The 22828-nt window shown below is 42.2% G+C and overlaps 1 protein-coding gene across 1 annotated transcript; it reads left to right on the top strand.

Annotated features, from left to right (window-relative positions):
- Positions 1-7642: 7642 nt before the first annotated feature.
- On the top strand, positions 7643-21921 carry PERP (p53 apoptosis effector related to PMP22; the record flags this gene model as incomplete). Its single annotated transcript, XM_080699881.1, has 3 exons — positions 7643-7856; positions 18630-18770; positions 21695-21921. 3 exons carry the CDS (start codon positions 7643-7645, stop codon positions 21919-21921), a joined length of 582 nt encoding a protein of 193 aa, XP_080556007.1.
- Positions 21922-22828: the final 907 nt, after the last annotated feature.

Here is a 22828-nt window from a genome sequence, read left to right as displayed (position 1 = left end):
GGAATTTAAATACTAATATTTCATTTTCAAGTATGCTTTCAGGAGATGAGAGATTTTTCTACAAATTTTTTAGATCATGCTCTCAGAATCCAGAAAACACTGTTTTGGCTCAAGAAGGTGTAATCATAGGAGAGGGGTCAGCTTCTAGCTACCAGGAAGACTAATGGCAAGAACCCTGTCTTCAGTAGCTGGTGAGGACAAAAGAAGGGGTGGCATGCAAATTAGATAGAGTAAACAACTGACCATCTCAGCAAGGAAAAGTGTCAGGCACTGGTAACAGCATTCCCAGAAAGATGACAGTGAAAGTTGGACTGAGACATCAGGTTCAACCTCTCAGAGATGGCAAACATGTACGAGTATTTGTTATTTAAAATACATATTTTTAAAAGAAGGAACAGAGCAGCCAGGCATGGTGGCACATGCTTGAAATTCGAGCATTTAGGAGGCTGAGACAGAAAGATCACAGGTTTGCAGCCAGCCTCAGCTACTTAGTGAGGCCTTCCACAATTCAGTGAGATTCTGTTTCAAAATAAAGAATGAAAAATAGGGTTGGGGTGTAGCTTGGAGGTAGAATACCCCTGGGTTCCATCCCCAGTACCACAAAATTAATTAATTAATTAAGAAGTAGAAATGAATGTGAGGCTTTCAGATATAAATGGTCAACTGGAATTAATGCTGATTACATTGATATTCCCAAAATGAAGACGTAAAAATACTGACATTGGCATTTTGAAATTTTTTTTTTTGTACTGGGTATTGAACTCAGGGTCATTCCACTGCCAAGCTATATCCCAGCCTTATTTTATTGTATTACTGCTTTATATTTTGAAACAAGGCCTCAATAAATTGCTAAGGCTGGCCTTGGACCTATAATTGTCTCATCCCCCCCCACCATGCCTGAGGATTACAGGCATGTACCACTGTATATGGCTTAACCTGCTTTAAGGTAGAATTTCTCATATTTTTCTCTACGTGACTCCTCAGAGGGAAGCAGTTGCCTTTCACATGTACATAGTTGCCATGAAGCAAAATGCTCTGGAAGTCTGTAAAAACTCTCTAAAAGAAGGAAATGGTATAATTTTAAAGTCATGTTAATTTGGAGAAAATACGTGGTGTTGCCATAAAACTGTTTGTTTTTATTTTGTACTCAAGTGATACTTTTGCAGTGAAAATTATTATTGAAGTCATAGATGATACCAACACAAACACAATTTTATTACATTGCGGGTTGCTGAACTGATTGGCCAACATTTTGTAACTTGGTAAAGGCATTATCTTCCTTAGATCTGTACATCGAAGTCTCCACAATCTAGAGGGTTGTGCTATGGGATGGTAAGTGAGCTGGGAAAGTCACTCCCTTAAAAGATAAACAAAACACCTTAAAATGCTTAGAGCTATTCTTACATCCAGATCTTCACCCAAGATGCTCTCTACCCCTGAAAGTCCTCCTTCTCCTTTCTGCTCGTGCAGCACTGCAGTCCTGAACTCCCTCCTCCTCAGGCCCTCTAGGACCTTCTGTGCTTACTTTTGCTTCACAGATATTAATCTTTGTTCCCCCAGTGGGGGTGTTGTCTAATATCAAGTGTTGTCTACCTGGAGCCAAAGTGCAGAGTGCTGAGCCATGCAAATCATAATGGTATCCATGCCTGCGAATTGATCAATGTATAAAATTTCTGCCACAAAGCAAGACTCTGAAATGAAAAGCTGATGTATTAATGAGAAGAGCCAAGGCTGAGGATAAGCTACAGGCCAATGTAATGGTGATTCTAATGTCGACCTGTAACAGAGATAATTACAACTGTATCAAAAGAAAAACACCAATGAACGATAGGAAGAGCACAGGTGAACTCGGGGGGTTTAGTAAGCACATGTTTATCCATGTGAAATCGACAAAAACCTGGCTAGTCCTACAGGTGTCACCTCTGATCAAAGAGAGACAAAGGAAAACCTCTCTCTCCCTCGCTGCTGAAACCTCATTCTAAGCCGAGGTCTACTTCTGAGCACCATTTCCAATGAGTAATATTAAAATCTAGAAATTGTTCAGAGAAGAGCCAAAAGTTGACAAACATAAAATCGAAAGGCAGAAGATTCTCAGCTGACCAAAGAAGAAATGCAGGAGAAAGCCCTGGAGACAGGAAGAACAGTCTCCATCGGGTGTCAAGAGACTCAATGTGTAGTCGGGCGTGGTGGTGCACCCTTGTAATCCCCGCACATGAGAGGCGGAGACAGGAGGATGGTGCAGGTTTGAAGCCAGGCGCGCTGGCTTAGGAGACCCTGTTTCCAAATTTTAAAAAATATATAAAATAGGTCTGGGAGTGTAGCCCGGAGGTAGAAGGTTCTTCCAGGAACCCCAGTACCACCACCAAAAAAAAAAAGAGAGACTCAGTGTGCATCCTGACCATCTCTGGGGCGAGTCCCGGGAAACTGCCGAGATGGAGGAAGGATGGTGAGGTAACAGCTGGACCTTCTAAAGGAAGAGAGCTCGGAGATGCCGAGTTATTTTTAGGCTACATTCTCAAGTTGATTCAGCAAGTGTTTACTAAAACCCTGATATGTGCCAGGACACAATGGTGTGAGAGGAAACTTAGAACCTCCTCACCCACATTGAGTTAAAGGTACAGTGGAGTGGATAAAAATTAAGCAAAGAAAATGTGTAATTAACATTTTGTGGGAAACATTTTGAAGGAAGGTACAAAGGGCCTTACAGACATATAATGGAGTCCTCTCCAAGTTGGGGGGGCGGGGGGTGGCAGAAACAGCTCCCTGAGAAAGTGCTTTACTGAGATCTGGGGGTTGCTAGGTCAAAGGAGCGGATGGGGGCAGGGAAGCCGAGCTGATATCTGTGGTGTTTCCCACCATCGTTGTTAATTTATAGAGGGCACACTCGATTGCTTGGATTTCATCAGCTGGATCTAACTCAGGTTTACATTATTATTACTTGATTCCCAATGGTCCGTAGCTGTCAAGCTGTATTGCTAATTTTTTTTTTTTTTTTTTTTTTTTTTTTGGTGGTACTGGGGTTCCTGGAAGCCTTTGTATCTCTGGGCTATACTCCCAGACCTATTTTTATATTTTTATTTGGAAACAGTGTCTCTTAAGCCAGGGAGGCTGGCTTCAAGGGTGGGGATTATAAGCGTGCGCCACCATGCCTGATGCTAAAATTAAATATGAAAAATGACAACCTATGTCTTTTCCATATGGTTGGTACTAGGAGTGCTCGCCACAGTCTCAATGTCTTCGTGTCTCGTGGAGGGGACCTTATCCATGACAGCCGTGATGGAGCCCTCGCCAAAGCCTACAGATCCTTCCTACCTGATACACCAGGAACATTAGTAGGAATCATTTCATCATAGGCTGGGGGAGAAATGGTACTAGGTCAGATGTTTATGAGGGCAAAAGAAGGGAAGAAAGGAAATGGCTGAATCATTCCCCTACCTCCTGCGCGTGGGATGGAGGTCAGAGGCACTGTCTCTGCTGTTGAACCGCCTGGGCTGAAGTGTGGCTTTGCCCCTGAGTGACCGCGTGGTCTGGAGCCAGTTACTGTCTTCTTTGTGTCTCATTCTTGTGAAGGAGATGGTGGTACACACCTCATAAGCCGACGGAAAACACTGGCTCCTGTAAGCTTCCAGGGAATAAAAGTGGGCTGTTACTGTCATCATTATTATTACCATTATTTTCTATATATTGCATGGTTAAAAACCTACGCAAGTTTCTTGAGTTATATATGCTTGTTTGTAATAGTCTTTTCTTTTATAACCATAATAACTTCAAATTACAAATAGAAAATATTTTTCTTTAGCCGGGCATGGTGGTGCACACTTGTAATCCCAGTACTTGGGAGGCTGAGACAGGAGGCTTGAAGGTTTGCAGACAGCCTCAGCTACTTAGTGAGGCCCTCTGCAACTTAGGGAGAGCCTGTTTCAAAATAAAAATAAAATGGGGATTGGGAGTATAGCTCAGAAATAGAATGCCCATGGGTTCAATTCCCAATATCAAAAAATATATCTATATCTATATCTGTATCTGTATATGTATCTATATCATCTATATCTATATCTATATATTTGTAATGATAGTTAGATGTGCATTATCTACATTCAAACTCATAAAAATGTATATATTAAATATATATACTGATTTCTGAACATTTTGATCACTTCTTTTTCTTTCTTTCTTTCTTTATTTTTTGTGTGTGGTACTGAGGGTGGAACCCAGGGGCTTTCTACCTCCGGGCTACACTCCCAGACCTATTTTTTTTATATTTTATTTGGAAACAGGGTCTCACTAAGTTGCTGAGAGCCTCACTAAGTAGCTGAGGCTGGCTTTGAACCTGTGCAATCCTCCTGTCTCAGCCTCCCAAGTGCAGGGATTACAAGCATGCGCCACCAGGCCCGACACATCTTTATTTTTTTAATGAAAATAACTTTTGTCTTCAGGGTTAATTTACCTTTCTGTGTAGTGCTCTGCAATCCCTATGTCTTCCAGCAGGGGGAGCTAGCCAGCTGTCTGCCATTCACTATAATCCATCATTTCATGAATATGGCTATGATGAAAGATGACTGTCTATGCTTCCTGAGTGACTCACGGTTGGTATTCACATATACAATTTACTCCTTGTGAACATGAAAATTACAACGTTTTCAGTCTTAAGGCAAGAAACATGTGGAAACCATCATCGCATCATCAACAATCTTTAAGTTATGTGCACACACTCTCCTGAACACTTTGAATATATTAGCTATTTTTGATAGTCATTGCAACGTTGTTGGGCAAATGTAATCCACTTTACAGATGAGGAAGTTAAAGCACAAAGAAGTTAAGTGGCTTGCCCAGTGCCACACAGCTAACTCGCAAAGGCACCTTCACCTGGCCTGCCTGGTTCCACAGTCCAGGTCATGTTAAGAGTGTTACTGTTGGGATCCAACCAGAGTCAGCGTGGTCTCTTCCAGACACTCTGAACAGCCGCTTTCTTTCCTTGAACTCAGTATTAATAATTTCTCTTCCCCAAGTCCATTGAAAATTTTAAAAAATCGATAATAATAAGATAAGAAAAAGTAGTTCTATTTAGGTTAAAATTATTCCGAGCTATTAGGACATTAGTGAAACTCTCATCATATCTGAAACCACTTTGCTTATAACCAGTATTCTATTTGATTTGTAAGAATATGATCTTTTAGCTGGGCATGGTGGTGCATGCTTGTAATCCCAGTATTTGGGAGGCAGAGACAGGAGCATCACAGGTTCAAGACCAGCCTCAGCAACTTAGTGAGTCTCTCAGCGAGTTAGTAAGATCCTGTTTCAAAATAAAATGTTAAAAAGGACTAGGGATGTAACTCAAAGGTTGAACGTGCCTGGGTTCCATCCCCAGTACCAAAATATGAAAAAAAATAGTAAAGAATATCATCTTTTCTTCATAAATATGTATAAACATTGTAAGCAAATATTTTTGTTACTTTTGAAAACCCTCAGAACATAAATATCACAATTTTCTCCACACAGCCTACAACATGAACAGGTTAACTTTGGCACATCTCAGTGTGCTATTCTTTGAAAGTAAAAAAAAAAAAAAAAAAAAACAAACCAATTTTACCAGTAGTGGTCTCATCCACACTCTGACTGTGCTCAGGACACAGGTGGCTGAGGCCTGTTTGCTGGCTTATATACAGGGTCATGGAATTCTCTGGAACTATTTCCGTATCAGGGTGACAACTACCTAAAAGGCAAAGATGAAAATTGCATCCATTTATATCATGCTGAAATATTTAAGAAATGAGAAAATGCTCAGTTTTTTGTTTTGTTTTTGAAACAGTCTAAGTTGCCGAGGCTGTCCTTGAACCTGTGATCCTCCTGTCTCAGGCTCCCAAGTACTGAGATTACAGGCAGGTGCCACCGATCCGGTAAAAATACTTAGTATTTGAGCCAAGTGTGGCGGCACCTGCTTGTAATCCCAGCATTTGGGAGGGTGAGACAGGAGGATCCTGGTTTGCAGACAACCTTGGCTATTTGGTAAGGCCCTTTGCAACTCAGTAAGACCCTGTTTCAAAATAAAGAGTAAAAAATAGGGCTGGGGTGTAACTCAGAGATAGAATGCCCCTGGGTTCCATCCTCAGTGCTGCAGGGGGGAAAAAAATAGTATTTTTAAAAAGTGAAAATATTAGCCCCTGATGAAAAGACATGAACTTGGATTTATTTATGTAAAATTTGATTTATGCATTGAAGTCAAGGGCTATGAGGATAGATGGTTTTCAGACACTTTCTCACTACGTTTGTTTTATTTATCCTCAAACATTGCCAGACAACCACAAAAGATGATGGTATTCTGTTTCTTTTGAGAACATCACATTGAAATACAGAGGACCAAAGGTTAAACACTGTTAAGTACTTCTCCCCCCCCTCTTTTATTGTTGGTCCTGGGGGTGAAACCCAGAGGCTTTCTACCTCTGGGCTAGACTCCCAGACCTATTTTCTATTTTATTTGGAAACAGGGTCTCACTAAGTTGCTGAGAGCCACACTGAGTAGCTGAGGCTGGCTTTGAACCTGTGTGATCCTCCTGTCTCAGCCTCCCAAGTGCAGGGATTACAAGCGTGCACCACCACCCATGGCCTAAGTACTTATCCCATTTTAAATAGTAAATTAACAGGAAACATAAGGGATGCGGGACTGTTTGAGATACTGGGTAAGATGTGACCCTCTCGACTTAAAGCGATTTGCCCAGAGCCACGGTGGTGCCAGACACGGGAAACTAGTTTCTCCTCTGCCGGGCACCAGGCCGCCGAGCGCCACCCATCCTCCCGTCACTTGTGGAGAAGCTGGCAGGGACGCTGACTGGCGGGATTTTAGATGTGCGCGCGCGCGCACACACACACACACACACACACACACACACACACACACACACACACACACAATTTGTTTTCTTTGAGAGTCAAAAATTGCAAAGGTCAGATAAAGCAGTGTTTCCATAGCTAGAGATCTGTGCAAGCGAATGGGGTGGAGCAGGGGCGACAACGTTACCGAGGGGGGCCCGACGCAGCGCATCCAGGACTCACATAACTGTCAGACCACCCAGGGCGCTGAGCTCCCCGGGGACCGAGTGGCCGCAGGGATGGGAAGCCAGGTCTCCGCAGGGTCTGGCCACTTGCCCAGGGGGAGGCCAGCCCTGCGAATGGGTGAGGCCAAGGGTCGAGGGTGCAGAGGCGGAGCCTGGGAGGAGGTGGCCGTGTCCGCGCGGGGTCGGGGACACCTTCCCGGATGGGGGCGCACAGGTCCAGCCCTGGGGGGAGGGGGGCTTCTGCACCGCGGAACTCTCAGCTGCTTGACCTGATAGGGGACCCTGCGGACCCTCGAGCGCCGCGGGCGGGCCTTAGGGTTCTGCAGCTGGGGCGTGCGGACGGAGGCGCAGGAGGGTGGGCCCCCAGCCCGGACCCCGGGCCCCCGCCTCGCCCGCCTGGCCGCGCCCGCCCGAGCCCAGCGCCCTGGGCGGCGGCAGGTGTGGGCGGCGCTCTGAGTCACCGAGTCGAGGTGGGGCCGCCCGGGGCCGCGTCCTCTTCCCTTTTGTGGCTGCGCCCGGGCTCGCGGGCCACTCTCCGCCGCTCCCGAGCCCCCGCGCCGCTCCCCGCTCCGCCGCCACCGACCGTCGACATGCTGCGCTGCGGCCTGGCCTGCGAGCGCTGCAGGTGGATTCTGCCCCTGCTGCTGCTCAGCGCCATCGCCTTCGACATCATCGCCCTGGCCGGCCGCGGCTGGCTGCAGTCGAGCACCCACGCCCAGACCTCCTCGCTCTGGTGGAGATGCTTTTCCGAGGGGGGCGGCAGCGGGTCCTACGACGAGGGCTGCCAGAGCCTCATGGACTACGGTGAGTGCCGCTGCCGCCTCCAGGAAGCCCTCGGGGCTGCGGTCCAGGACAGCCCGCCTAAAAGGGCCCTCCCTAGGCCTTCTGGGATCCCGGCTGCTTTAAAAGGCCGGGAAAGGTTTAGGACGCAGGAATCTCGCATTTGACCCGAGTCAGATGCAGGCAGCTTTGTGTAGCCAAAACCAGGCTCAAAACCGAAAGAAAATGGCCTTCGTTTAAACCGTGTGGTTTCACTAGGGTTTGTTGGTTACCTGCATAAGGAGATTTCAGCCATTGGAAAGGTTTAGATGAGTAAATATAATAAAGTATATTTCCTTGGAGACGTACCCAACTTTTCTCCACTTTTCTTCCTCTTCTATTCTTATGTTTAAAATGTAAGTTTTCATCTAACATTCCTCCTCTAATATAAGTGGATTCTTTTAACTTGATCTTAGTGAAGGAAACTTTTCTTTTTAAATGAAGAAAGCCTTTTCGAAGTTTACCAGTTCTGATTTCAGTAGAACCTGCAGTATTTCGCCAGTTGAGCGAGTTCTTGTTAGCTCTTGTTCCAGGGAGTGTCCTTTTGGCACGGCATTGTGCTTTGAAAATTCATTTATTTTAATGTGACTTAATATCTGAAGAGCAAATCCATCTTCTATCCCAGCAAAGTGAAGCAGAGTTGACCAACTGGAGACCCCGCAGATGGAGGGGTGGACTTTTCCAGCCTGGAGGAAGCCTCAGTACTTGACTGGTTGACAGACAGAAGTCGTTTCTTATAGGAAGGGGCATTTTCTTTCCAGAGAAATCCCCTCTCCCTTAAGGTAGATATGAATAATGGCTGGGGTCCGTCTTGATGAACAATGTGGGGGAGGGGAGATAGGTAAAGATAATAAAAAGCTTAGTGACAAATGAGGCCTCACCAGCTGAGCTTTATAATTTTAATGGACACAGAAAACTACTGTTTTTTTTTTTTTTCTTTTCTTTCATCCGCCATTGCCATTGAGTTGACCCCTTCCCTAAAACAGCCCCGGGCTTCCAACCATTGTGTACCAGTGGCTTGGGACAGCTTATCTGTTGTAGAATCAGTTGGAAGTTCCCACGATGAACTGTCTCTTAAAAGGAGCCTTGTCACTAGTAGGCAGGTTATAAAAATATCAAGAAGGGAATTCCCGCCTTCCTTAAAGCTTGTATTTTTCTTCTCTGAACCACACACGCAAACGTTCTGCCTGCCAAGCATTGTAATATTATCCCAAGTTTCTTCTGAGTTTTTTTTTTAAGGGAATTAATTACTTGGAAAAAATACAACTCTGTCTTCTAGGTAAAATGCATTGAAACTCAGTCTCTCGTAGAGGACTTAACAGGTCGCTTGTGAGCTTTTAAAACAGACTTTGGTAATTACACCTCACCCCCAAAGACTCATACAGATCCAGAGAATACTCAGAAATCCTTTGCATATGAAGTAAGCTGGCAGAACCATGATCAGCTCTTGCTGGGACATGATCTGGCCTGGAGGGCCCTGGCTGCAGCCACAGCCTTCTTGGGAAACAGGCACAAGGCCCTGTTTATGTTTCTCTGCCTTGCAAGGTGAGCTCACCTTTTAGGGCGTGACTGGTGACTGTTGCAGCCTCCAGAGTACTTTGTATTTGGAAGGGAATAATCAGGTGTGTTTCTAGTCTTTCTTTTTAATTAAAGAGAAATCTGAAGCATGAACTTTTTCACTGTTAAGAAAACACCTGTCCAGTGTATAGTTCGTTTTGATTGGCTATAGAAATTGGCTTTCGGGGAAGCTCAGTTTTCCAGGTGCATCTTGAAAAATCTGTTAGTAACTCTGGGAGGCTGCACACCAGGTTTTCATTCATCCGGCATGGAGTTAGCATCTTAACTGGGTTACTCCTGTTGGCCTTGCAAAGTAATGGAGTGCCAGAAGGTGAGAGACAGGGCTCTTACTCAAGGCTTAGAATCAAATCGCAGATGTGGCCGTCCTGGGGTGGCTATGGGAAGAAGATGGTAGATAGGAAGGCACCGGAGAGGTCCTGCCGCTGTAGACCAAGGTGAGCTAAAGCTTCTTGCTGCCCTCCCCTGCATGCCCCGGTGGCTAATTTTGCCACCAGGTGTAGAAATTGAGCACTCCTATGAGCTCAACGCATTATCTAGGCATCTCTGAACTCTATCAGTTTTCAGATAGCTCAGTAAAGCCTGCTGAAAACAATATTTACATGAGCTCATACTTTATCTCAAATGCAGTAAACAGTTTACACACACCCACATAGGTATAAATCACACGGTATCGGATGAATGGCTCTGATTAAAATTATCTCAATATTGACAATTAAATGTGCACAAAACTTGATGCGTACTAGGACATAAATCTTTTTAAAGGGGTTCTTTTTTTTTTTTTTTTTTTTTTTTTTTGTCTTTTTGGAACCGGGTATCGAACCCAGAGCGCCACACCTACAAAGCCGGTGCTTTGCCACTGAGCTACATCCCAGCCCCGACATAAATCCTTTTATTTGCTATTGTAATTATTAAGAAAGCAGGCCTTTTCATTATGGTGTTTGTCCATCTCGTTTATTGGGTGATATTCATAATGTTAATATGTTTATGTTGGTGGTAAAGACACGGGTTATCCCTGACGAGTACTGTCAATAAAATGAAAGAATATAGATTTTTTTTATAAAGGCAAATAATTTCTTAGAAAGGTAAAAAGCAAAATATTCTATTCTTCACCGTCATTGGTTTTTGTGAAGAACCGATCTCATTTTTTCTTTCGAGTGAGCCAAATTATACTCTGAATCTCTTCTTTTATGTGACAGCGTCAACTAAACTAAAACCTAGCTTAACAGATACCCGTTTGCATGTCTTGGTTTATATTGCTCAGGGAGGAAAAGAAAATCTAGATTTATGATGGAAATGATCAGGTTTCACCTGTCAATAAAGTGTGCAGAGTTAAACTTGCACATTCAAGTTCGAAGGACAAATCTATCCGAAAATATTTTACGCATCCGTTAGGTGGGTTTCAAATCCTGGGCCAGCTCCAGCTTCTCAGGTTGAGAAATAGTGGAGATGAGTTTATGCACCAGAAAGAAAAATGGAGAAGTTAATGTCTTGAATGCTGAGCTAAAAAATGCAGAGCCTTGTTTGTGTGCATGCGCGTGTGCGTGTGTGTGTGTGTGTGTGTGCGTGCGTTTAATCACAGATACCCTTTGAGTGCCATGGAAAACATCGAGTGTGTTTTGACAGAAATCACTCTTCGACAAGTCAAAGAATCAGAGTATTCTATGGAATATTTTAATTTTATTTTTTTCTAGTCCCTAAATATCCTTTGTTAGTAGGTGACATAGTTTTAGATCAGCAAACCCTCTGGTTCTTAAAAGCATAGAAAACGAGAAAAATAAGTACAGAGTCAACAGTTGACATTAGCCAAATTCAACTTGACTTCATTTTGAGATTACGCTCTTGTGGTTCCGGGGAGAGGGTGCTGGGATAAAGTCGTGCGCTGCTCTGGATTTTTGAAGTCAGGCATTAGTTGGGTGTGGTGGTCCATGGCTGTTACCCCAGTGCTTGAGAGGCTGCTACAGGAGAATCTCAGGTTCAACAGTAACCGCAGCAACTTAGCCGGAGAGACTGTTTCCGAGTAAGAAACAAACCAGGGGGCCAGGCGTGGTGGCGCACGCTTGTGATCCCCAAGCTTGGGAGGCGGAGACAGGAGGATCGCGCTGGTTCGCAGCCAGCCTTGCAGGCTTATGAGACTGTTTCCAAATTAAAAAAAAAAAATATATATATATATATATATATGTATGTCTGGGAGTGTAGCCCTGGTGTACAAGGGCTTCCAGGAACCCCAGTACCACCAAAAAAAAAAAAAAAAAAAAAACAGGGCTGGAGGTGAGGCTCAGAGGTAGAATGCTCCAGGGTTCAATTCCTAGCATAAATAAATAAATAAGTAAATAAATAATAGAAAAAAATCAGGCACCAGTAGATGCATTACTCTTAGTGGTTCTTCACATCCTTACACAGCAAATTAAAAGGTTGACCATTTTGTTGATTTAATAATTTAAATCTAAAAGTAACCAGTGATGTAGGCTAGCTTTCTGCACATTAGTTGTGCTCAGCAGTAACCACCCCCGAAGAGCCTCGGTCCCTTTAGTGAGCCAACTTGTGTCCACCCTGTAAAGCCACAGACTCCTGGACTCTTAGACTCTGGAGGGAATGGAAGTACACCCGGTTCGAGTGGTCCCCAGAGTCCCCTCCGCCATTAACATGAGAGCCATTTCTGTTTGGCAACTTAATGCCGTTTCCAAATGATGCTCTTTGTTTACAAGCATTTGTCTTAGACCAACTGAGCTGAAATGCGCTTCCCTGTAATTCTACTTTCCAGCTTCCTTCTACTTGACAGATCTCAACTACTTGGGTAGATCCCAGATTCTCTGCTAGATAATCGTGTCTTGGGGTAAAATGTCCTGTTTCACCTCTTCTTATAGAGGATGGTTCTTCTATATTCATTGATTACATAAAAGAAGACGTCAAGTGGTAAAGTATGATAGTTGTGTAAAGCACACGAGGGGGTCAGTAGTCATCTCCAACAGTTTCTCCAGCTGTAGGAGAAAATGTGGAGTATGTGAAGAATCTCACACCAGCTCTGCCCTGCTCACTTTCCACCCCCACCGCTCTCCTCCTATTCCTCTGCTGAGCCTTTCTTCACTGCCTTCCAGAACTCCTGCAGAATGGTGGCTTATTTGGCAGGCACGCTCTTAGTTACCTTTTGGATTTTTGCTTCTCCAAATGTTGCATATCAGCCGCATCAGCAGGATTTGGAGGTTACTGGACATTCATTGTCCCAGACCAATCAAAATCTATTTTTTAACAGGTCCCCAAGCACTATTATTATTACTATTTATTTTTTTGAGGTACTGGGGATGGAGCCTAGGGGCATTCTACCTCCAAGCTACACCCCCAGCCCTATTTTTATTCTATATTTTTTGAAACAGTGTCTCATTGAGTTGCAAAGGGGTTCACTAAGTAGTGGAGGCTGTCCATGTGATCCTCCAGTCCCAGCCTCCCAAATGCTGGGAGTACAAGCATGCACCACCATGCAGGGCTCCCTGGCACTTTTGAGTTTTGGTAGCATTGGCCAAGTCACTGTAGAGGACCTCCTCACTGATTATGCAAAATAGTGTTTTGAATCTAGCATGCATCTATGCTTACATTTATCTCTAGGTAAGATCATTTTGGTATATGTTTTGTGTCTGCATGTAAGACTCCTGAAGAATGCAGCAAATTTTGCAAGAAACAGTAACTTTGAGGGATATATTAGTAAATAGTCTCTAAAATAGTACCAACAGTGTTAAAAATATTGTAGTATTCTTGTCTTACAATTAAATTGCTTTCCTCCCACCCAGGATTCAGTTTATCATTTCTAGTTTGACCCTCAAAGTATCTATTTATTTTATTTTCTCTCTCTCATCAGTTATTTTTATTAGTCTCCTTCTACCCATATTTGCTTTGTAACCTCATGTTTTCCTATGTAATTTCTGGGGAAAAGATACAGGATATATTTCCTAATACAGGCAAAAAACAAAAAAAAAAACAAAAAAAAAACCAAAACCTTAAAAAACTTCTTGGCCAGGTGTGGTGGCACACGTTTGTAATCCTCACGCTTGGGAGGCAGAGACAGGAGGATCGCGCAGGTTCCAAGTCAGCCGTGCTGACTTAAGAGATCCTGTTTCCAAATAAAAATATAAAATAGGTCTGGGAGTGTGTCCCCAGTACCAGCAAAAAAAAAAAAAAAAAAAAAAAAAAAAAAATTTCTCAGGAAAATCTCACTTTCATCAGGGCTATTAAATAGTTTCTATGTTCTTTATTTAATATTGAATCTTTGCAAGAGATAGCAAAATTTGGTATCTTGTTGTATCTAAATGGACCTTTGATGACTCTTATTTGAAAATAGACTTAAAAAGCTGCTGGCTTCTTTTTAACATAATGTTCTTCAAGTACGTACAAAGTAAACTTGAGACACATGTAGAGTACATACATGAAATATCAAGTTGGTCTTTCCTTAAGGAAATAAAACAAGCAAAAATACCCACAAATAAACGTCATCCATTCACCTAGAGTACTGCTTACTTCTTGTGGTCTTAACTCAGAGAATAACAAGGATGAGCAGACTCACTCCCCCAACCCCGTGTACACACGGACACACGTGGATACAATTAGGAAAGGCAGTAAAATTTGGTGTGTAAAATAGCAATGAAGGACAGACCTGTGTACAGAATAAAGATGAAGTCTGCCTTTGATGAACTTGGGTCCATCTGTTAAACACAAAAGAAGTAGCCTTAGGACAAGTTTTAAAAAATGATTGTTTTCCATTGGGGTTGGTAATATGCTATAATTTAGATCACGGTATAATAGAAAATATAAATAGTTTCCAAGGGTTGGATAAATTTATAGGTATTAGGCATCTTCTAGGTAATTAAGTGAGACCAAATCTACTTGGGATAAAGGCTTCATAACATGGATGTCATGGAGAATGGCTGGGCTCTGAGTTTGTGAGACTCATAGTTCTCTTAGCAGACTGGGGCTCCAGTTCCCTGCTCAGACCCGAGATGTTCCATCTCATCATTTTAAGAACAAAACACTCACTGACATGGGAAGGCACCCTGAGTTGTATGGGGAGGTCTGACATTCATCCTTTAGAACCTTTAAACTCATGCCAAGGTTTCTGTCTAAATGATTGTTAAATGATTCAACGTGGGTGTTTCTGTGCAGTAAGGAGCAGGTTTTACATGTTCCGTGACCAAGGCAGCCTTTCTCAAGACAAAATGTTGCTTCATTTTTCCCCTTGATTTTCTTTAGACTCAGCATTTTAAATAAGCAAGATGTTAACTGAACAGATTTAATAGAAAAAATTCTTTAAATGATTCATTTGTGTATAGGTTTGCTTGTTCGTGTAAGGTTAGGTGAATTTGCTTACTGTATTATTATTATTATTATTATTATTATTATTATTATTATTTCTTCCGAGAACCTGTAACTAAGCATAAATTATACTTCAGTTAAAATGTTGGAGAAAGTAAAAATAGCAATAATCTGTTTTAATTTTCCTCAAGTAAACAGGCAAAATTCGTATTACTCTTTATAGCAATATTATACATAACTTATTTAGCTAGGCTCTTCAAACCTGAATCTATAATTGTAAAAGTTTGGTTATTAAAGTATGTTCCTTGTTAGATGATTTTTCTTGTAAATTCACATTTGCTATGCAGTATGTTTTCTTTATGTTTGCATTCCTCTGCAGACACATAGAGGTATGTTGCCTTTGTTGCATAACTCAAACCTGTGAACTCATAAGAGAAAAAAAATTAATTTTTGCTTATTTGAATTTAATGATTTATTTAATTAATGTTAATAGTGGCAGTAATCACAAAAATATAGAAATGAGACTGCAATGGACAGAGGGCACATAGTGAAATTATATGCTCCTTTTGGTAAGGCTATATTTATTTTATAAGAATTTTGTGTGTGTGTGTGTGTGGTACTGGGGTTTCTGGAAGCCCTTCTACCTCTGGGCTACACTCCCAGACCTATTTTATATATTTTTTTTATTAGGAAACAGGGTCTTTTAAGCCAGTGAGGCTGGCTCTGAACCAGTGCGATCCTGTCTCTGCCTTCCAAGCGCGGGGATTACAAGCATGCACCACCACGCCCGGCTATAAGAAATTTAATCATTCATTTCAGCTGTTCTAGAACTTTAGTATGGGTGTACAAATCACAGTACTACTAAAATGCAGATTCCATCTCTCAAAGCTGGAGGGAAGTAGAGTAATCTCTATTTTTAATAAGCACTACTGCTTGATGTAACATTATGGTCTATGGGTTATTCTTTGGGAAGGTCTGGTGAATAAATAATCCTTTCCCTCCTAGAAGTTTTCTTAGGCCTGGTGTGGTGGCACAGGCTGTAATCACAGTACTTGGGAGATTGAGAAAAGAATCACAGGATCACAGCCAGCCTCGGCTACTTAGTGAAGCCTTCCTCACCTTAGTGAGACCCTGTTTCAAAATAAAGAATTAAAAATAGGGCTGGGGGTGTTGCTCGGAGGTAAAATGTTCCTGGGTTCAAGCTCCAGGACTACCAAAAACAAAACAAAAACAAACAAAAACAAAAAACCAAGTTTTCTTAATGTTCTTAAGGCAAAAGTGAGAGACTTAGAAAGCTCACATTTGGGCTCTACTCTATGATAAATTTAAACATTCCTATGTTAATCTTATCCCCCAACTCTCATTGATCAGATGAAAAAAGCAAGAAGATTTGGAGGGAATTAATAAAGCCTGTAAATATAAAACTGGACTGAATCATGCAGTGTTTCAGCCCCTCTGACCAGTTCTACTAGGGAGTGAATGTGGCCAAATGCAGTATTTCTGAGGCCTGGAAGAGCGTTTCTTCCCCCTAATAATCTGTTTTGTGTCCGTCGTTCATGTTTAGAGGAAGCCCTGGAGGCAGTGTGGAAATTGGGGGAGGGAACAGGAGAACTCAGCTCTGGTTTGTTTCATGTTAAGTCATGAGATATGGAAGAGGTGACCGTATAAACGTGTTCTGGATCACTGGCGGATGATCATTATGGGAAGGCACAGAAGCTTCCGAATACAGTAAAACAAAAACTTGAGGGGCTGGAGAAAAGCTACAAGAATAGAGGAGGAACTTTTTTGGGCAGTGAGTCAGGGGGATGAAAATGGATGATTTTCACACAGACACACTCATGTCACAAAAATGTTGCAATGAAGCAGATTAGCCTGTGTTAACAGGAGGCGGCCGGTGGGTGGCTACGGGTGGCAGAGGCGGGGTGTACATGACAGGCAGCAGACTCCAAAGTCCTCCCTCTTCCTGCCAGCCTGTATCTTTGTTTTACCCTGACCACTGAAGTGGCCTAGAATTAAGAGGGTATTGTCAGCTGTTCTGTGTTAGAGTGTAGAAGTCAGAGCAGAGAGACAGGCAGTAAGAGTCTCCTTTTCAAATACAATAAAGAGTAGTAGGTTATGAGTACAAGTCCTTCCAAGAACAAATGACTGTATAAACATAGCGCGGGGCGGGTGTGGGGTGTGTACCTGTAATTCCAGTACTTCGGAGGCCAAGGATTGCAGATTCAAGGCCAGCCTTAGCTACATAGCAATACCCTTAGCAACTTAGCCAGACCCTGTTTCAAATTAAAAAAAAATAATTAACATAACATGGGATACTTCCATAATATAATATTATTTTAAAAGATTAAACACTGATTCAGGCAATAACACAGATAAGGTTTAAAAGAAACGACCATGTTTAGTAAAAGAAGCCAGTCACAAAAAGGTCACATAGTTTATGGTTCCCTTTATGGAAAACATCCAGAATAAGCCCTTTTAGAGAAAAAGATTTTTCTCAAGATTTTTCCTGCAATTGCAGGAGCGGCGGAAGAGGGAGTGAGGTGTGATTGCTCATGGATACAAGGTTTCATTTGGGGATAATAAGAATAGTTCTTTCATTATTGATGATGTTAGTTGCACAACCCTGTGAAGATAGCAAAAACTATGGAATTAAACACTTAAAAGGGGTATGTTTATGGTATATAAATTACATCTTTTACAAATTTATGTTTTGGATCCATACAGGTTGGAAATGATGACTTACTAGCTATGGGCAGGTTGATTGAACTCTCAAGCCTGAGTATCTTCTCATTTCTAAACCAGAAATGAGAATAGTATGAGCCTTATGAAGCTGTTGTGACGGGCCAATGAGCTAATGCACATCCCGAAAAGTTAGTTTTTTGTCACTAGAGATGAGGTTGTAAGTGAAAAGATTTTAGAGATCAGCGCTTTGGTGAAATGAGAGGAATTGTTGGCTGGAATTATGCATGTATGTCATGGACCTCCCTTGGTGGAGAGCAGGACACAGAGCTATAGGGCCCTCTTGTTTCTTTTTGGGGGTGGGAGGGCATGGTTAGTAATTAAGAACTCTTGTGCAATAAATTCTGGGTACTTCAGAAATGAAGTTTTAGGCAGAAATTTAGAAAGGTTATTCGCTACCAAACTTGCTATGGAATTGTATCTTTTTCTTTATAATTAAATTATTTTATTTAGCATTTCTGTCTAGTTGTAAATACATATGTTCAGTGGTTATATTTGGTTTAAACCAGACATTAATACAAAACAAAGATCTTCTAAAGATATTTGAAACATTTTCTAAAGGTTTATCATTTAAATTATTCAGTATCAAGACTGTTTACTATGGTTACATTGTCTTATAACTTGGGTAAGCTTTTTAAATTTATATTTAGCTGGTCATGGTGCCCCAGTCTTGAAATTCCAGTACTTGGGAGGCTGAGACAGCAGGATCACAGGTTCTCCAACAGCCTGAGCTACTTAGTGGGGCTCTTCGCAACTTTCTGAGACCTTGTTTCAAAATAAAGAATTAAAAATAGAGCTGGGGGTATAGCTGGGAGGTAGAATGCCCCTGGGTTCTATCCTCAGTACCACACAAAAAATTACATGGCAAATTTATTGCATGAGAAATAGTTCAAAGAAGCTAAATTTTTATTTGAGAGATAAAACATCTGCCCAAAAGCTGAGCGGAGAAAAACACTCTTGGTTCTCAGTATATTAATGTCTGACATATGATTGCCTTGTCTTATCTTGAAGTGTGGAGATGCTTAAGTATTGTCAAAGAAAAAACCACATTTAGCTAGTGGGGAAAAAAATCCCTAGTGATATTTGATAAGCAGTACTTAATTGACAGGCGTGACTTATGAATGTCGTTCCTTTTTCTTATAGCATGGGGGAGAGCGGCTGCTGCCATGCTCTTCTGTGGCTTCATCATCCTGGTCATCTGTTTCATCCTCTCCTTCTTCGCCCTCTGTGGACCCCAGATGCTTGTGTTCCTGCGAGTGATCGGGGGCCTCCTGGCCCTGGCTGGTAAGATGGGCGCAGCAATTCTTTATTACTATATTCAAGAGGCTTTAGTGGACTCATATTCCTCCCACCAGAAAGATGCTTGAAAATTACAGTTGCTGATCTGTTCTCAGAAATGGGCCCCCACATTGTGTTACTCAGAAACAGGCCCCCCAACATTGTGAGTGTTGCTCAGAAATGGGCCCCACGTTCTGAGTGTGTTACTTCTGCAGCAGTGATGGGAGAGGTGTTTTCCAATCTGGATTCTTTACCTCCTGCGCCTTGAACAGTGTTCTGTGCTCCCCATTCCTGGATCAAGGCTGTCCTCTGCATGCCCTTGTCTCTCTTTAGGTGGCTCCATCCACTGACAAACACAGAAGGCAGCAGAACTGTATTAGATCTGGAAATCACTGGTCTCTAGAAGGATCCCCAGTCTTGGCCTCCTGGGGCCCCTGTGCTAAGGGGACCTGAATGTCTCTGATGCTGAAAGAATTTTGTGGCCTTGTGCTGTGGTGGTTCATGAAAGGGTTTTCTGCAGTGGGAAAGAAAAGGGCTGGGGCTGGAATCCAGAGCATAGAGCTGTGCCAGGGGACAGTGATTCAGACACAGGTGATGTGAAGAAATCTAGTTGAGCAGGTGAGTGGGGCTCAGAGTGAACCTTTATTAGCGGAATACAAGAGCTAAGAAGTTGAGTCGGGCGTGGAGGTGCATGCTTGTAATCCCAGCGCTTGGGAGGCTGAGCCAGGAGGATTGCACAGGTTCAAAGCCAGCCTCAGCTATTGAGGGAGGCTCTCAGCAATTTAGTGAGGCCCTGTTTCCAAATAAAAGTATAGAATAGGTCTGGGAATATAGCCTGGAGGTAGAAAAGCCCCTGGGTTTCACCCTCAGTACCACACACACAAAAAAAGAACTAAGAATTTAGGCCAGATACCTGACGAAAGAAGAAGACCCAGCTACAGAGCTGGACTCAGATACAAAACTGAATTTTCTGAGGAGGGGAAAAGAGAGTGTTCAAGAGAGAGAGAAAGAAAGGAAGAAGAGGAGGAGGAGGAAGAGGAGGAGGAGGAGGAGGAGGAGGAGGAGGAGGAGGAGGAGGAGGAGAAAAAAAGGAGCCAGGAACGGTGGCACTCACTTAATTCCAGTACTTGGGAGACTGAGATGGTAGGATCATCCCTTGGAGGCCAGCCTCAGCAACTTAGTGAGACCCTTAGCAACTTAAACCCTGTTTCAAAATAAATAAGATAGTGCTGGTGGTATGTATAGCTTGGAGATAGAATGTCCCAGTAACCCCACCAATAAAAAAAAAAAGAGAGAGAAAGAAAAGAGAATAAAGAAACTAATTTCTGAAGACACATCTGTACAGCTGGTAGAAAAATTAACAATCAGGCTTGGTGGTGTACACTTGTAATCCTAGTACTTGGGAGGCTGAGACAGGAGGATCACAGGTTTGCGGCCAGCCTCAGCAAGTTTTGAGGCCTGGGAGTATAGCTCAGAGGTAGAATGCCCCTAGGTTTCATCTCTAGTACCAAAAAAGAAAATAATAATAATAATAAGATAATAGAGAAGTTGGTTGTGATGACTAGACCTTCCCCGATACATTTCAAAGGCACAGCCAGTTGGTCCCTCTCTCCTTTGGAGAATAGTGCTTTAATGAGCTTGATATGGCAGTGTACATAAGTGATATTAAAAGTGGCTTTATAAAAGTAGGCACTGTTATTGAAAAGACTACAAAAGTAGACTCAATAGTTTATTTTAAAGCCCTCAAAATGTCAATATGATTCATCATAACTGTAACAATGGGACTCTTACACCAGAGCCTAGAAATCTTCTTGGCTTGTGTGTGTGTGTGTGTGTGTGTGTGTGTGTGTGTGTGTGTGTATGTGTGTGTGTGTGTGTGTGTGTGTGTTTCCCCCACACTCTTTTATAAGTTCCTAAAGAGCTCTATCACTCCCTTCTTTCATTCTTCCTATTTCTCAGGCTGGGGAGTCCTTCCCCACCCTCTGTCTCTCCATTCTGTTTAGTCTTTACCCCCTCTCTGGCTTTTCTGGTGATCCTCCATTTTAATCATCCTACCTTGGGTTCATTTAGTCATTGGAATGCTGATAAACATCCCAATGGTATATAAGTGAATATCAATATTGAGGCACATGTGTGTATGCATATTTGTGTGTATGTATATATGTATGTATAAATGTGTTTTTTGCTAATAATGGATATATTAACTGTACTTGGTACACAGAAAATACGTAGATTAAACAGGAGACTCTCTTGCTTTTTATTATACAAAACAATTTGGCACTTTTTACTGTAGTTCAGAGTTATTTACTTAAAGGTACCAGTAGCTTTATTCTATGTTTTCTATCTGTATTTCATGTTGTTAGTATATTTATGTGACTATTTATTTATTTATTTATTTATTTATATTTTTGGTGGTACTGGGGTTCCTGGAAGTCCTTCTACCTCCAGGCTATACTCCCAGACCTATTTTTATATTTTTATTTGGAAACAGGGTCTCTTAAGCCAGGGAGACTGGCTTTGAACCTGTGCTATCCTCCTGTCTTCCCCTCCCAAGCGTGGGGATTACAAGGGTGCGCCACCACGCCTGGCCTAATACTTATTTAAAGGTAGGCATTAGCCGGGTGTGGTGGCGCTGCTTGTAATCCCAGCATTTGGGAGGCTAAGACAGGAGGATCATCCTTTGAGGATGATCAGCTACATAGTGAGGCCCTCTGCAAGTCAGTGAGAACCTGTTTCAAAATAAAGAATAAACAATAGGGCTGGGGGTGTAGCTCAGAAGTCGAATGCCCCTGGGTTCCATCCCCAGTACTGCAAAAAAAAAAAAAAAAAAAAAAAAAAAGAAGGTATTTGTGGGAGAGGAGTTAACCTGTTGTTCCTGTGTATTCGTTCACTCCTGCATTCTTATCCTGGAATTTATTTCTCCTCTCCAGCTGTGTTCCAGATAATCTCCCTGGTAATCTACCCTGTGAAATACACCCAGACCTTCAATCTTCATGCCAACCCCGCTGTCACTTACATCTATAACTGGGCCTACGGCTTCGGATGGGCGGCCACGATCATCCTGATCGGCTGTGCCTTCTTCTTCTGCTGCCTCCCCAACTACGAAGACGACCTGCTGGGCAGAGCCAAGCCCAGGTACTTCTACACGTCTGCCTGAAGTGGGGAGGCGAGCGGAGAGAAGCCCTGCACTACAAGGACCCAGAGGACATGTTCTTGTCCCTGCTTGGAACCCATGTTTTGGCAGTGTTCATATGATTAAACGAGTGGGAAAGGCTAAGATAATTTGGCTAAAATAATGTTTCTTAAATAGTGTTATAATTTGATATTCATCTTTTGTATGTGTTTTGTGGAGTTAAGAGACTTGTTTCTTTTTGCTAGTTACTTAGGATACACCAATATCGCTTTCTATCTGTAGAATTTATATTGCGTTTGTAAAAGAATATGAACACAAAACTTAAGATAAAAAGTTTGAAAAGTCTTTCAAGATTTAACAATCCAATCCAGTCCCCCTACCCTGTAGAAAAAAAAATTGACAGCTTCCATTAAGGACTAAGGAGAGGAGGAAGCTATTGATTGAAATTATCAGTGACCAAACATTCTGAAATAAAAGTCAAAAAAAAATTTTTTTTACAAGTCTTCAGCCATTTAGAGAAGAAAAACAGTTTTCTAAATGCATATAATTTGTAAGAACTTCAGGTTAATACCCTGTATAACTGCTTTTGTTGTTAAGCTTCAAGTTGACTTGAAGAGTCACATAGAAAATTTTTTTTCCATAGCCGAAGCAGGTTTTAGTAGAAAAGCCTCTTTAAGTAGTGAAATGCCAACATGAAATTTTCTCTTTTAGTCTATAGGGTTAGGGTGTGGGAAAATGCTATATTAATAAGTCTGTATTGTTTTGTGTCCATAGTTGAGGACCAGTATAAATGGAATTGAAAGGTGGACTGAGTCTAATTCATCCTGATTAATAGGTGTGATGAGGGGGGGAAATCTCTGATGTCTCAAAAGTGCCATTAAAACAACCGAAGGAGAAGAAGTGACTATATCATGTCAGGTTTAACTGGGCT

Source organism: Muscardinus avellanarius (assembly GCF_963383645.1).
Source record: "Muscardinus avellanarius genome assembly, chromosome: 8".
Lineage (NCBI taxonomy): Eukaryota > Metazoa > Chordata > Mammalia > Rodentia > Gliridae > Muscardinus > Muscardinus avellanarius.
This window is presented reverse-complemented; position numbering and strand designations above follow the sequence as displayed.